Raw genomic sequence first — 16798 nt, 5'->3', positions numbered from 1 at the left:
TGTGTACTTCACACACACACACACACACACACACACACACACACACACACACACACACACACACACACACACACACACACACAAACAAAGCACTGCCTTGGAATTTAACATGGTCAAACTGGCAAAGTAATAAGCACGGCAGGTGAGGAGACACTAACGTGCAACCATGGAAAGAAGCTGTGCTTCCTAGCTCTTTATGAGACAGAATCATGACCCCTGAAATCAAAGAAGTGGTTGGAGAGCGGCTACAATATGTCTGGCCAAATGCCAGTCAAACTCAGGTCATATTTTCTTCAATAAATATGAGAAAAAGGGAAAACTATAAATAAATGAATATGCTCCAGTTGTATCTAACATATTGGTTATTCATGTTATGATCTAATTCTGTCTGGTAATAATATAAATTATTGCAGCGAGCTACCACGTACGACATGCATTTAGAAATATTACAGTGCGTGTTGTATGTTGGCTGTGTTTACTGTGTTTGTTCATCAATAACATTGGTTATAAAAAATACTTGTATATGGTACTGTATGACCAATCTATAACAACTTAGAAATAACTTGTTATTAACAACTATGGTTAGAAGTGGATGTTATCATGCTGTCAGACCTACAGTACAGTAGCAGACTAAAGCCAGATCAGTTCACTGAGACTGTTCTCCTGGTGATGTCACGGCTGGGATAGTTACCAATTGCCATGGGAATCTGGAAAATAGCAGTGTAGTTCTGTCCACAGTAAAGGAGACAAAACACAGCAGTACCAGAGGCACTTTCCTGAACTATCTATGTATTTGAACTCTAAACATTGCGGTTCCATTATGAAGATAAGATACAATGTGCTCTAACATGGATGGATATCCATAGATCTTTTCACGGATAACGTCAAGGTTTTTGTTCATTATTCCCCACATGTTAGTCTCCGTTAACCCATTGCTAAAATCTCACGTAATTTGATCGTAGTCTGTCCACAAGAGATTACCCACATGTTTGAAACATCAAGCTGACCTTAAAGTCCAACGATATCCCTGCATTTTTCATACTTCTAGAAGAAATAAAAATAAAATCAAACTCTTGTAAAATGCAGCAACAGTTGGAGAGATATAGCAGGTATATTTAGGTAATAGAGGTACAGTAAATCCTGTTTAGAATATTAAATCAATGAGACGGGCTGTTAAAATGAAAATAATTTATGCAAAATAATTGGACAATTTGTTTTTCCTGAGGACATTTGCATATTATGTGTAACACGTCAAGTTTATGCCCAATGCCAGCTTGTTAACCAGCCAATACATCTGCCATAGCAAAGCAAGGTTGTTTTGAGTGATGGCATTAACCAGTTTTGGTTGCAAATCTCTCAGCACTTCTGTATCTTATGACCTAGCTGGCATCCAAGAACAGTAGGCATATTTGTTGCATAAATAAACTAACAATAATTATACAGTAATAAACCAAAATTGTGCCAGGAAGTAGTTCCCCAGCTGGTTGAGCTCTGCCACTGAATCTGGTCTCAAGGTTCTGTCTCCCCCCCACTTAGTATCATAAAAGCTATAAATATTTTAGGACAGAACATTGGCAAGCAGTCACTATAGACATTGCTAAAAGTAAAGACATTTATATAGTATTGTACATTTTGATCAGTTCACTGCCACCTTTAACAGCCCTTTCCTTTGATCAAAAGTAAAGCAAGGAAAAGAGGGAAGTAATAGTAATTAGAGATTCAATTACATTTCACGAATCAAACACCCATTTTCATAAAGAACTCAAAGCAGTGCTTCCTGGTTTCTCTCAGTAAATCATAGCACATTTTAGTGGAAAATGAACAAATAACTTAAAAGGCCCGTGTTCCCTCTTTGTTGGATGCATTACTGCTCTTGAGGTATGTTGTGTTGGTCCCACTGCACTGCCTGAAAATGATGATTACCATGTCCTCCTCCTCTACAGCTTCTTTGATCCTGACATATCATTAACCAATCAGACCCAACAGGCCCTCTAGAAAACCAGACCAGTGCCCTCCTCTCTAGCCGTCTTCAGCACATACAGTAATCTCATTGTACAAAAACACAGCGCCGTGCATAACATTAGTGCCACATGGCAGCTTTTAGGCCATCAGTTTTGCACAGGCAAGACCCTGTTCCTAATCTCATCAAAATGATTTTGGTCGAATGACAATGCATCATCTCTGCCAGTGCGCTTTCTGTTTTAATAAACACGTTCCATTATGAAGGAATAAAAAATAGACTGGATTGCAGATCAAATCTGTTTTCAAAGCCTAATTGCTGTCTCATATTAGATGGAAAAAATGACTATTGTTTTCCAGTGGACTGAAGGTCTATGACCAAGGCTGTAGAGACTAGTGCATTGTTTACTGGCTGGAAAGGAACAACAATGACTTGATCTTTGTAGGCTTCTGGCTTCTACTGGGTATAGTAACCTGTCTGATAAACAAACAAAAACATTCTGGGCAGTTTTCCCATGTATTGCTGAAATCATACTTAATGGAAATCCAAAACACTTTTGATCCAAGAATGGCAGTGTAAACATAGAATTTAGAACATTTGTTTAAAATAATAGTTCCATCATATCTGACGATAACCCAGAATAGAACACAGGCCTACAACTGACAGTGGGTAAAAGTGAAAGCATCAGGAAAAGGAAAAACAGGAAACGCGATTGATCTATTCCCGGAGTGATTCAGAAAACGGACCAGCGACTACTCAAAACATGTATTCATTTAATTTGCATCTACAAATTACATTCTACGTTTCTCTGTCCACTCAAATGCACTTACAGAGGCCCATGTTAACGAAGTAAACACTGAAACAAATACCATGGGGATTATAAAGATATAGAGGCTCATTCAATGTCATGTGGTCAACTGAAGAGCACATAGGTTGAGTGCCGGGAAAAAACATTGCTTGATAACTACATTGAGTAGTACATCTTGGGATCAATAAAGTACTTATTCTATTACTACTACGGTGTTGACACGGAGAGACTACTTCAAATCAGTCAATCATTGATGACCTCAAGACTCCATCGATCTGTCCTGATGAGGGTGCATGGTGATTAATCTTTATGGTTCTATATCACTTAGACAGGATAGTGAAAGATGTTAGCTCTGCCCTATGGTTTGACGTTAGCATGAGTGTAACACAAAACTTGAAAAGCTGTTGTAAAGGTTGTTGTAGTGTTTTGGGGTCAATTTAAGGGCCAGGTAATACCAGAACGTACACCAGAGTAACGAGGTCAGCCTTGGCAGATTAGCAGATTTTCGAAACTGGTTGAAACGGTATCAGCAGACATTTGTTTTACTTGGAGGAGAAGAACATTCCTTAATCATCCCTTCAAGACATAAAATTTAAAAAATAACTGGAAGTGCACCAAACTTTAAGGAATCCAATTTGGGTGAACTTGGAAGAGACTTGTGATATTAACAGTATGAGTTCATGTACATCCACGATTGACCCAACATACTACTGACCAATAAAAACCTTTGCTTTCCCTCTGCCTTTGTTCACTCTGGAGATCAACCAGTTCAGTTAAAGATAATAGAAAGCACAGAGATGGTGAAAGACGGAATAACATATCAGGGTTGCAAAGTCTTTTGAAGCTTGTGAAGGAAAAGTGCGTGTCAGTGTTGCAGATGGTGTTAAAGAAACAAGGGACTAACGCTTCATTTAACATGTCAAAATATCACTATCTCACTTGCATTCAATGACAAACCAGACATGTGTCTGTGACTAAGTGTGTGAGGGGTTAAAACAGGTCTGTTTGTGTGTGGGGGACAGGGGTAGTCTGATCATGGTACATTGCACTCATTTCTTCTCAACAGTCTCGCTGTTATGATATGATAGGACATGTTGCGAGTTGATCAACATCATGGTAATGCCTAAAATGAGCTGTAGTTTTGGACATGTGACAGTTAAAATATGGTTTTGCACAAATCTGATCACTAAGCCAATTCAGTTGTATCTGTGTTGAACACTGCCAAGGACAGATACATTGGACATGGTTCTGGAGGAATCTTTTTAGGGGGGCTCTCTCTCCCTAACAAAAAATTGCTTGTGAGGCCCAGCCTTCTCCAACGTCTTAATAATGCTGACTAACTATAAATATCACATGGCTCCATTCACAACATCAGTTGTACCCAAAACAGTGAACAAAATGTATTAAATAATGGGTATCATTGTAAGAACATCTATAACACATTATTATGGTATGCCAGCAGCATACCACCCTGCATACCACTGCTGGCTTGCTTCTGAAGCTAAGCAGGGTTGTTCCTGGTCAGTCCCTGGATGGGAGACCAGATCCTGCTGGAAGTGGTGTAGGAGGCACTCTTTCCTCTGGTCTAAAGAAAAATATACCAATGCCCCAGGGCAGTGACCCTACACTGCCCTGTGTAGGGTGCTGTATTTTGGATGAGACATTAAACGGGTGCCCTGACTCTCTGAGGTCATTAAAGATCCTATGGCACTTATCGTAAGAGTAGGGGTGTTAACCCCGGTGTCCTGGCTAAATTCCTAATCTGGCCCTCAAATCATCATGGTCACCTAATAATCCCCAGTTTACAATTGACTCATTCCTCTCCCCTGTATCTATTCCCCAGGTTGTTGCTGTAAATGAGAATGTGAACTTACCTGGTAAAATAACGAATTAAATATATATATTTTTTAAGAAAATGCAGAATTTTCAGTTAATCGGAATATACTTTCCCAAGAGCATCTATGTACTAAGAGGGTACCTCTGAGCAAGACAAATTAGTCGTGAAACTGCTTATAGGTAAAAAAGCATATTGCTGTGTTGCTGCCTTGTTATCACATTGGCCAGGTTTCACCTTTACACTTTTATAGCCTTGAAGTCTGTCAACTGTTAATTTGCACCATTTGTGTTCCCATCTAACTGTTTTATGCCTCTTGGTGTCTTCAGTTATGACTCATCCTCTGAAAACCCAACACATGGAACACCCTCCAACATTTCCTTGAAAATCTAAATTCACAAATTAGCTGTGTCATAGACAGTGGGGGACTTCATTTTTGCATCCTTTGCTTTCGGTTTTGTACACCAGCTTCAAACAGATGAAAATACAATATTTTTGGTTCTGGAAAATATATTTCACAGATGGTGCAATAATTTTCTTCAAAATGACTGACTGTTTTGTCTCTTAAACTGAAATTAGGCGAACTATTAGAATTTTACCAACCAGGAAATGGCAGAGTGATTTCTGCATAGTGTATCTTTAATGCAGATAACAAAATGTAAATTAAATACAGTAGGCCTACTATACATGACGAGTATATAAATGTTTAAGCACCACTCATGCATTGAAGCTATAGTTTTGTTTGGGTATGCAAACTTCGTATCTGTGCTACTGTAAGTACCTCTCAACATGCCGACCTGCCTTCACTTATTCAGATAGCTTACACTCGGCAGACTCACTGACATGTCTGTCCATCCACAGTAGGAGCTGAATCCCATTGGTTAAACACTTAATTTACTGCTCTACTTAATAACCCTGTAAATACAGTATACTGTAACTATATGTCTCTGGGCACTGCCTTCTAAATTCCACTTCCAGGTGAAAGCAGCTCATTTTAGTCTTTTTAAACCAGTCAGTGAGTCAAGACAGATATTTCTCGCTGTTGTCACTTCACAACAGCAAATTAGAAGGTAGCTCTAACTTTATGTAGTGTTGTGGTGTCTCTCTTGTCGTGATGTGTATTTTGTACATTTCTAATCCCAGCCCCCATCCCCGCAGGAGGCCTTTTGCCTTCTGGTAGGCAGGCATTGTAAATAAGAATCTGTTCTTAACTGACTTGCCTAGTTAAATAAAGGTTCAATAAAATAAAAATAATAAGTGCTAAAAATGTGAGCAAGGTAAAGGAAAGCGATTGGAGCTCATCCCAGTTAATCAGATAATCCCAACCCAGCTAATCCCAACCCAGAGACTGTTCAGAAAACCCTTTAAGGTGTCTCGTTGATGACACTTCTTCCCTAGACTAAAAGGGGTAGCTTCAGCCCAATATGGCGACCGAAGTATGGGCGAGTGGCCATGTCGAAAGGAAAGTAGTGGGCATGTGGAAAGGAGTGGGCATGTGGAAAGGAAAGTAGTGGGCATGTGGAAAAGAGTGGGCATGTGGAAAGGAAAGTAGTGGGCATGTGGAAAGGAGTGGGCATGTCGAAAGGAAAGTAGTGGGCATGTGGAAAGGAGTGGGTGTGTCGAAAAGAAAGTAGTGGGCATGTGGAAAGGAGTGGGCATGTGGAAAGGAGTGGGCATGTGGAAAGGAGTGGGCATGTGGAAAGGAAAGTAGTGGGCATGTGGAAAGGAAAGTAGTGGGCATGTGGAAAGGAAAGTAGTGGGCATGTGGAAAGGAGTAGGCATGTGGAAAGGAGTGGGCATGTGGAAAGGAAAGTAGTGGGCATGTGGAAAGGAAAGTAGTGGGCATGTGGAAAGTAGTGGGCATGTGGAAAGGAAAGTAGTGGGCATGTGGAAAGGAGTGGGCATGTCGAAAGGAAAGTAGTGGGCATGTGGAAAGGAGTGGGTGTGTCAAGTGCTCTGCTATAGGTTAGACATTTTGGATTGAGCTGTGTTTTTTTGCTTCCATTTCTTACCACGTAACTACTTGTGTTTTTAAGCCAGAGGAGAAGTCAGTCATATTTTACTGTTAGTTTTACCCAAATAATTGTACATTTTCAGTTATAAAACTGACGATTGTTTTATTTAAAAGTACTGATGATGGGTGTACTCTTGCTTCTTGCGTTATATACGAGTGCTTACTGTGACTGTCACCCTTCCCATGCCATTGTCGGACAGTAGTCCCACCGGGCACACACTGGTTGTATCAATGTTGTTTCCAAGTCATTTCAATGAAATTACATTGAACCAATGTGGAATTGATGTCCGTGCCCAGTCGGGTGCTTGGCAAGCTAGAGCGAAGTGGACTGTGTCCCAGTGTTGTTGCCTTTCATGCCCTCCTCATTGAGTAGTAGACTGTATGTATAGTATGCATCAAGGTGACATCTAGATGGTTACCAATATTAATTATTTCTTGTTTAGGCTGCTATCATGCTTAAAATAAAATAATAGTCGCTGGCTTATTGACTTGTCCTGCAGCCCAATCAGCCAAAACAGTCTTGCCCAATTAGCTGATTTGTTTCCATACACCCACAACTTTTGACACACCCACTCAGACATACTCCTGTTGCCATATTGGGCCTCAGTTACCCATACTTGCCCTAGACTGCAGTGCATCCTGCATACAGACAGGCCGTGTGCTCAAATCAAATCAAATGTTATTGGTCACATACACATAGTTAGCAGATGTTAATATGTACATATTCATATGTACATATTCATATGGATGAGCGATGGCCGAACGGCATAGACACGATGCAGTAGATGGTATAGAGTACAGTATATACATATGAGATGAGTAATGTAGGGTATGTAAACATTATATAAAGTGGCACTGTTTAAAGTGACTAGTGATACATTTATTACATCCAATTTTAAATTATTAAAGTGGCTAGAGATTTGAGTCAGTATGTTGGCAGCAGCCACTCAATGTTAGTGGTGGCTGTTTAACAGTCTGATGGCCTTGAGATAGAAGCTATTTTTCAGTCTCTCGGTCCCAGCTTTGATGCACCTGTACTGACCTCGCCTTCTGGATGATAGCGGGGTGAACAGGCAGTGGCTAGGGTGGTTGTTGGACTTGGACTTCAGGAAACAGCAGAGGGAACACCCCCCTATCCACATCGATGGAACAGTAGTGGAGAGGGTAGCAAGTTTTAAGTTCCTCGGCATACACATCACAGACAAACTGAATTGGTCCACTCACACAGACAGCATCGTGAAGAAGGCGCAGCAGCGCCTCTTCAACCTCAGGAGGCTGAAGAAATTCGGCTTGTCACCAAAAGCACTCACAAACTTCTACAGATGCACAATCGAGAGCATCCTGGCGGGCTGTATCACCGCCTGGTATGGCAACTGCACCGCCCTCAACCGTAAGGCTCTCCAGAGGGTAGTGAGGTCTGCACAACGCATCACCGGGGGCAAACTACCTGCCCTCCAGGACACCTACACCACCCGATGTCACAGGAAGGCCATAAAGATCATCAAGGACATCAACCACCCGAGCCACTGCCTGTTCACCCCGCTATCATCCAGAAGGCGAGGTCAGTACAGGTGCATCAAAGCTGGGACCGAGAGACTGAAAAACAGCTTCTATCTCAAGGCCATCAGACTGTTAAACAGCCACCACTAACACTGAGTGGCTGCTGCCAACACACTGACACTGACTCAACTCCAGCCACTTTAATAATGGGAATTGATGGGAAATGATGTAAATATATCACTAGCCACTTTAAACAATGCTACCTTATATAAATGTTACTTACCCTACATTATTCATCTCATACGCATACGTATATACTGTACTCTATATCATCGACGGTATCCTTATGTAATACATGTATCACTAGCCACTTTATACTATACTATGCCACTTTGTTTACATACTCATCTCATTTGTACATACTGTACCCGATACCATCTACTGTATCTTGCCTATGCTGCTCTGTACCATCACTCATTCATATATCCTTATGTACATATTCTTTATCCCCTTACACTGTGTACAAGACAGTAGTTTTGGAATTGTTAGTTAGATTACTTGTTATTACTGCATTGTCGGAACTAGAAGCACAAGCATTTCGCTACACTCGCATTAACATCTGCTAACCATGTGTATGTGACAAATAAAATTTGATTTGATTTGATTTGATTTGATTTGTTATCCTTGATGATCTTTTTGGCCTTCCTGTGATATCGGGTGGTGTAGGTGTCATGGAGGGCAGGTAGTTTGCTCTCTGTGATGCATTGTGCAGACCACACAACCCTCTGGAGAGCCTTGCGGTTGTGGACGGAGCAGTTGCCATACCAGGTGGTGATACAGCCCGACAGGATGCTCTCGATTGTGCATCTGTAAAATTTTGTGAGTGTTTTTGGTGACAAGCCAAATTTCTTCAGCCTCCTGAGGTTGAAGAGGTGCTGTTGCACCTTCTTCACCACGGTGTCTGTGTGGGTGGACCATTTCAGTTTGTCCGTGATGTGTACGCCGAGGAACTTAAAACTTTCTCCACTGCTGTTCCATCGATATGGATAGGGGGTTGCTCCCTCTGCTGTTTCCTGAAGTCCACAATCATCTCCTTTGATTTGTTGACGTTGCGTGTGAGGTTATTTTTCTGACACCACACTCTGAGGGCCCTCACCTCCTCCCTGTAGGCCGTCTCGTCATTGTTGGTAATCAAGCCTACCACTGTAGTGTCATCTGCAAACTTGATGATTGAGTTGGAGGCGTGCATGACCACGCAGTCATGGGTGATCAGGGAGTACAGGAGAGGGCTGAGAACGCACCATTGTGGGGCCCCAGTGTTGAGGATCAGCAGGGTGGAGATGTTGTTTCCTACTCTCACCACCTGGGGGCGTCACATCAGAAAGTCCAGGAACCGGTCGAGACGCAGTGTCTCGAGCTTAATGACGAGTTTTGAGGGGACTATGGTGTTAAATTTGTGCTGTTTGAACTATCGGTCTGTTTCTAAAACAGTGTGACGGTAATCGTCTTCCACTGTTGCGTTCCTCATAACAATACTTTTTGCTGTGACTGACAATGTTGTTTTCCCTTCCTGAAAACAGAGGCAGCCCAACCCAGTGCTAAAAGATTGTAAGAGATATGGATCTCAAATATATTGGACAAACTCAAAACCCAATGAGGCAGAGCACTACTCTATTGCTCTTAAGTAACCCTTGCGTAAGATATCTGCAGCTGCAGCAATAAACAAACTACTATCAGGAAGTTCATAAAAACTTTGATAACCATGATACTCTTATGGTACAATATTGCGCATAATTCAGAGTTCAAAGTCGCGGAGCCGCGATACACAGCTCTGAGACCACCGTACACCCCAACCGCGCACCAACCAATGCCGCTCCGTTCATTTGAATGCGGTGACAGTTGGAGAAATTGCTTGAGTTGTGTTGCAAATTCTTAAAGTATGAAAGCCAATGGTCCAATATTCTAGAACACTGCTGTGTGGATGCGTACCAATTTTGGACTCTGATAAGCGCTTTAGCCTTTAGTCTGAGCTACTGCATTTACTGCCAACAGCCAACGAGGTTGTCTGAGTATGGACTTAGTGCTATAAACAACGGCAAAATAAGTTCACGGTGATCAGAGAGCTACTGGTGAGAGGATGTAAAAAATAACTAAACCAAGCAAACCTACTGTATTCTACACAGGTAGGACCTATGTATAGCACTGAGGACGGTGGTGAGAGGAGCTATAGGTGGACGGGCTCATTGTAATGGCTGGAATATAATAAATGGAACATGTGAGTCAAACGTGGTTTCCATATGTTTCATCTGTTCCATACCGTTTCATTAATTCCATTCCAGTATTTACAATGAGCCTGTCCTTCTATAGCTCCTCCCACCAGCCTCCTCTGATGTAACACTAACACAATAGGAGATTCTTAGAGGCTGTCCCCCTGGCTTTGGCAGGGCATTACAGGCTCCTACAAACCTGCTGCTTGGTCAGTCAAGTTTTTGTTTTGCCTTAAGAAACAACTAATATTTAACTTAGTGCCGGTGCTTCACACGTACTTCAAGTCTGGTCGAAGAGTTACTTTAGCACAATAAGCCTCTCTAACACCAGTCTATATAGGTTTAAAGTATTGTCAAAAGTCATGACAATAATGCTATTAGTCTCAGCAGGGCCACAGGTTGAATTAGCATACCTGAGCTGCTTACAGATCATCCAGTCTAACCTATTTGACTAGCATTCTCAGGCATGTGGCGTCTAGAGCTCAAGGGATGTTGACTTCGTCCAAAATGGCACCCTGCTCCCTTTAACAGTGCACTACTTTTGACATATCTCACTCAATTCATTGCCTCGTTAACTCTCTCGCTGGACTACTAACTCTTCCTGAATGTGCCCACCCGGCTCTCTTCAGGGGGCGCATCGTAAAGCAGAGATGTGAACGGACTGTCAGCATGTGACCTCTCTATGCACCCCCAGTGTCTCCACAGGCCCCCAGGGCACCAACTTCTAAGGAAGCGTGTAAGCTGGGAGAATGGGTATGGATCTGGGGGTTAGGAGCACGAAAGAAAGTAAACTGATATACCCAGCCTTTTTTGTAGTCTGGGAAACCTTGACTGCTGAGGCATTGGGGACCTTTGAGGAGGTTTCATAGCACACATAAAAACAACCTAGGATGTATGTGTCGCATTTACAGTGTCTGTCGAATGTCAATGATGCTTTTTTTCATGGGAAACGCTCAAATTTACGCACCTTACCTCACACCACATTCTTTTCTTGACAGCCAAACAGAATAATATGCACATTGCACAAATCCTGCATCTTATTATCCTTTTATAGCTATGTTCAATGTTTCTATTGCAGCAGCTGCAGACTATTGCGCAATCTTTTTTTTTTTTTTAACAAGTGATTATTAGTTGACGTGATAAAAAACAAGGAAGAAGGCAATGAAAGAGTGGAATGGTTCCTGTTTTCTGTCAGGTACCATACATCTGCCAAAACTATGAGTGACTCACTGTAGTCAATACAGTTTTGTTACAGTATATTCCAAGGATTTATTTAATGATTTCATTTAACCATGTAAGTTATTGAGAAACACTGGGTACTGTATGCTGTATATCACAGGCATACCAAAGGGTGCACATTTTCACAGATAGTATGCAGAATGTATTTATCAGTTGCTGAGCAGAATTTTCTATGTGCAGAAACAGGTAGGCTAGTCTATATGTAAGAAGTTCAATTATACTAACTGGGTTAGGGAAAAGTTGTACTGGCTCAAAGAAAGATTAGGCTGCAGTTAAGTCCACACTAAGTCCACATTGTAGGCCAGTGGCGATTGGTGCCGTTTAAGATGAGGGAGGATAATTATTTATTTTATGAGCATGGCCTTATTTATTTTATATCATATTGGGTGACAGTCATTCATATTCCATTCACCCAGTTCAATGTAACATCAATAGGTTTAGGCCACTACATGACACATATATTTTCCTATACCAATCACGAGGTTGCTTTCTATGAATTAAAGTTTACAACGTAGGTGTAAAGTCGAGAGAAATTTGAGTAATCAAGGTGACGGGGTGGATCGGCTTTAATATTGCAGACAGATTGTAGTTTCCATCAATGTAATTGTCTGCATCATTTCCAATCACCCATATATTTTTGGGGGTAAATATATATATTTATATATATATGCATACATACATACACATATACATATAAGCATGCATACATATGCACATGCACTACCATTCAAAAGTTTAGGGTCACTTTGAAATGTCCTTGTTTTTGAAAGAAAAGCAAATTTTTTGTCCATTAAAATAACGTCAAATTGATCAGACATACAGTGTAGACATTGTTAATGTTGTAAAGGACTATTGTAGCGTGAAACGGCAGATTTTTTATGGATTATCTACATAGGCTTACAGAAATCCATTATCAGCAACCATCACTCCTGTGTTCCAATGGCACGTTGCGTTAGCTAATCCAAGTTTGTCATTTTAAAAGGCTAATTGATCATTAGAAAACCCTTTTTCAATTATGTTAGCACAGCTAAAAAATTTTGTCCTGATTAAAGAAGCAATAAAACTGGTCTTCTTTAGACTAGTTGAGTATCAGGAGTATCAGCATTTGTGGGTTTGATTACAGGCTCAAAACAAAGAACTTTCTTCTGAAACTTATCAGTCTATTCTTGTTCTGAGAAATTAAGGCTATTCCAAGAGAGAAATTTCCAAGGAACTGAAGATCTCGTACAATGCTGTGTACTACTCCCTTCACAGAACAGCGCAAACTGGATCTAACCAGAATAAAAAGAGGAGTGGGAGGCCCCAGGTGCACAACTGAGAAAAAAGGACAAGTACATTAGAGTGTCTAGTTTGAGAAACAGACGTCTCACAAGTCCTCAACTGGCAGCTTCATTAAATAGTACCCGCAAAACACCAGTCTCAACGTCAACAGTGAAAAGGCGACTCTGGAATGCTGGCCTTCTCGACAGAGTTCCTCTGTCCAGTGTTTGTGTTATTTTGCCCATCTTAATACTTTATTTGTATTGGCCAGTCTGAGATATGGCTTTTTCTTTGCAACTCAGCCTAGAAAGTAATAAGTAGTAGTAGTAGTAGTAGTAAGTAGTAGTAAGTCTATGGAAGGGGGTAAGAACCATGAGCCTCCTAGGTTTTGAAGTCAATGTACCCAGAGGAGGATGGAAACTAGCTGTCCTCCGGCTACAACATGGTGCTACCTTACAGAGTGCTGTTGAGGCTACAGTAGATCTTCATTGCAAAACAGTGTCTTTGAATCAATTATTTGGTGACGTGAATATATTTAGTATAGTTTTATCTAAATATTATAACTTTTTTAGTGTTTCACAATAAAAATAGAAAGGAAATGAACTGAGGAGGATGGGCCTCCCCTTCCTTCTCTGAGGAGCCTCCACTGGTGTAGGCTATGGGGCTCCCGAGTTGCGCAGTGGTCTATGGCACTGCATTCTCATTGCAAGAGGTGCCACTACAGTCCATGGTTCAAATCCATGATTGTATCACATCAGGCCGTGATTGGGACGAATTTGTTCATAACTGACTTGCCGAGTTAAATAAAGATTAAATTAAAAATACAAATAACAATTTCAAAAAGTGAGAAACACCTGATTTCAGTTACGCTTATATCCGAAAGTCTGAATAAAAGGAAAATAGGATAGGATAAGATAAGATGGGATGGGATAATATAAGATAGGATAAGATAGGATGGGATAAGATATGATGGGATAGGATCAACTTTAATGTCCCCAAGGGGAAGTGTCTTAGACACACAGTACTGCTGTATACAAAATATACACATGTACATTGCACACTCAGTATAATACATAAATTGCACATTACACATGTCATACATAGACCTAGCCTACATACACAAATAAACGAACTTAACATGCTATTCAAAATGACATCTTAAAATGCTGTGTACTACTGAAGCTTTAAGATTTTCCCCATAATTTGCTTCCAAACCCTATTCCCCTTTCATTTTCCAGTATCCAAGTCCCCGTATACCAATAGGCATACACATCAAAATACATGTACTAACAGCATCCTATGTTTATCACTGTTTATGATTTAATTAACAACCATGTCAAAGCACTTTTCACGACGAAAAGAAAACGATTAGGCGCGAAAATATTTTGTATTATTGGACATGGTTGGGACGTACTGTCATTAGTCAACATGGGCAAATACAACAGCCACAAAATGTCCATCGTGTCTTAATAATTATGATACAGTATGTCAGAAAACATAGGATGACACCCACACACAATTCCCGTTCTGTTTGACCGTATTGGAAAATGGTGATGAAGGTGCGTAACTTGACAAGCGTTTCCAAAGAAGCTGACCAGTAAAAGATGGTGCTCCGGCATCATGCCAATGATATTGAATGCAATGTACCCTACGGTCAGACATCAATCATGGTGTTTGGCATTAAAAGAGGGGTCATGTAAGTCGTGAATGACTTTCCTCGTGTATGCATACTTTTCAAAAAATCTGCGGACAGAAATAAGCAAATTCACACCATTCGTTTTCTTCTGATTTGCCACTGGATACGCACACCGCGCCAGGCGTAATAGGCGTTTATCCAAGAAAGACATGCAAATAAAAGACAGCCTATAACAAGAAAGTTAGTAAGAAAATATGCAATTCCGATGATAACTTACTTTTGGCTTCTTCATATGGAATGAGAGGAGTAAATCCAATGTAAACGAAACCCTATTTTATCTTACTTCTGCGGGGAGGAAAGGGGTTTTCATCATCCCGTGTGCACATATCCAATGCCCTAGTCAGTAGCCTAGTATCCAAGCAGGGAAAATAATCTTAAACCTTATAAAACTGCTGCAATGAGCTCTGTTGATGATAGGTATGGTATCCAAATATACACATCATAGGGAGCGCATTAACGGGTACTGCGAGATCATAGTGAGTTGGTGTTTTGTTTTTTTACAGGGAAACCCATTTTTATAGTTGCTTCAAGTACCGCCCACAAGAACCGTTCCGGTCAGTCTGCTCCAACGTCCATCATACAGTCCTCATCGACAGCCCCGATGAAAATATTGAGATAAACTCCGCTTTACGTTGTGAATGAAACCAATATTACTATAAGTAGCCTTATTATGATAACTTCCATTCGTCTGAAAATACCTGTCCACGCCTCATGTTAGACTGCCCCGTTGGCACATCGCTATGTCATTTATCGTTGGAACTTGACAGACCGACATTCGAGATGCTGGCACCCATGCTGGGTTTTGACTTTGAACGTCAGGCATGGAAGCATATCGATTTATTGTAGAGGAGTTAAAGTCGTAAAGTCAAACTGGTCCAAATGTACAACAAAGTCTATAGGAAATGCAGTGGTTGAGCAAGTCATGGTCATATAGCCGGTGAGAAGGCGGTTCTGACCGATCACAATTTATAGGTATGACCATATCAAAAGTTGTATAATATATATATTTTTTGTTTCATATTACCCACCTTGGCAAAGTCATCTTAGGGCTCACATGAACAAACCAAAAAATCATTCAGTTTAGAAAATGTTCATTTGAAAAACAATACACATTAATTAAAAAATTTCATTAGGTTATATTTGGCACCTAGCACAGTTCACTTATTGGCACCATAAGATGTATATAATCATAACTGTTTTATTGCAACAATATCCTTTAGAAAGCTTTGTCAAAATTGTAGTGACTTTACTACACCTTGTGACCTCTGAGAGGTTCAGACCACTTGGAGCAATGGCTAAACTGTTGGACTGGTAGTCACAGCAACCCAGGTCTGAGTGCTGGTCGGGCTTTTCCACCCAAATTTGCTGCACTAGTGTCAGAAGTGGGATTGCCGCCATAGATATAGAACAGATTATTGGTTTCCACTAAGCAGCGCTTGGCGTTCGCTCCGACTAGTTCCATGCAACCAAATGTCAGCAATTTAGCTGCCGATTTAAATACTCCCAACTGATGTTAATTGTTGCTAGGGGTCTTTCATTGGATGAGAATGTAAACCAGCTGCATAGAACACACGTTTATAGAGGTGCCAAAGAACTGCAGAATGTAAGGTAATTGCATGGAGCAGTGTTTGTTAATCCTGAATTACAATTAAGAAATAAAGGGGTGCACATTTTTGTTTTCGCCTGGGCGCTGCACACCTGATTCACATCAAATGTAATGATGAGTTAAAGCGGTAATCCTTAGTTGAAACCACAACAAATAGACGCCTTTGTTCTGGTGCTGACCGAGACATGGATAATCCCAAAGAACACTGACACTCCAGCTGCTCTCTCTTCATCTGACTGTGTTCTCTCATAGTCTGGGAGCATCTGGTCGTCGCATAGTATCCCTGCGGCACAGGGATACTAATTTCTCCTAACTGGAGATTTTCTCTTTTCTCCTTCAATCACTTGTCCATCTCCTCATTTGAATTCCATACTGTCACTGTCACTTGTCCACTCAAGCTTAACATTGTTGTCTTCCACGTCTTTCTTTCTTTCTTTCTTTCTTTCTTTCTTTCTTTCTTTCTTTCTTTCTTTCCACTCCTTTCCTCTTTTGACATCACCCTTTCCCAGTCACCAAACACTTACAAGACAGGCAATATGCTTGACATCTTTACTAGAGACTGTTCACCTACTAATCTCACTGCAACCTTCCTTCAGGTCTCTGATCACTACTTT

At 40.9% G+C, this 16798-nt stretch overlaps 1 protein-coding gene across 1 annotated transcript in view; it reads right to left on the bottom strand.

Moving 5' to 3' along the window:
- LOC139375263 (kit ligand a) overlaps positions 1-15069 on the bottom strand; it is a 33441-nt gene extending 18372 nt beyond the window's left edge. The window contains exon 1 of the mRNA XM_071116880.1: positions 14796-15069. Within this exon, the coding sequence (XP_070972981.1) occupies positions 14796-14810 (15 nt within the window). The 5' untranslated portion in view covers positions 14811-15069. The remainder of the gene's footprint in view (positions 1-14795) is intronic.
- Between the last annotated feature and the right edge of the window lie 1729 nt (positions 15070-16798).

Source organism: Oncorhynchus clarkii, chromosome 2 (genome assembly GCF_045791955.1).
Source record: "Oncorhynchus clarkii lewisi isolate Uvic-CL-2024 chromosome 2, UVic_Ocla_1.0, whole genome shotgun sequence".
Classification (NCBI taxonomy): Eukaryota; Metazoa; Chordata; class Actinopteri; order Salmoniformes; family Salmonidae; genus Oncorhynchus; species Oncorhynchus clarkii.
The sequence above is the reverse complement of the archived record's forward strand: the minus strand, read 5'-3'. Positions and strand labels throughout refer to the sequence as shown.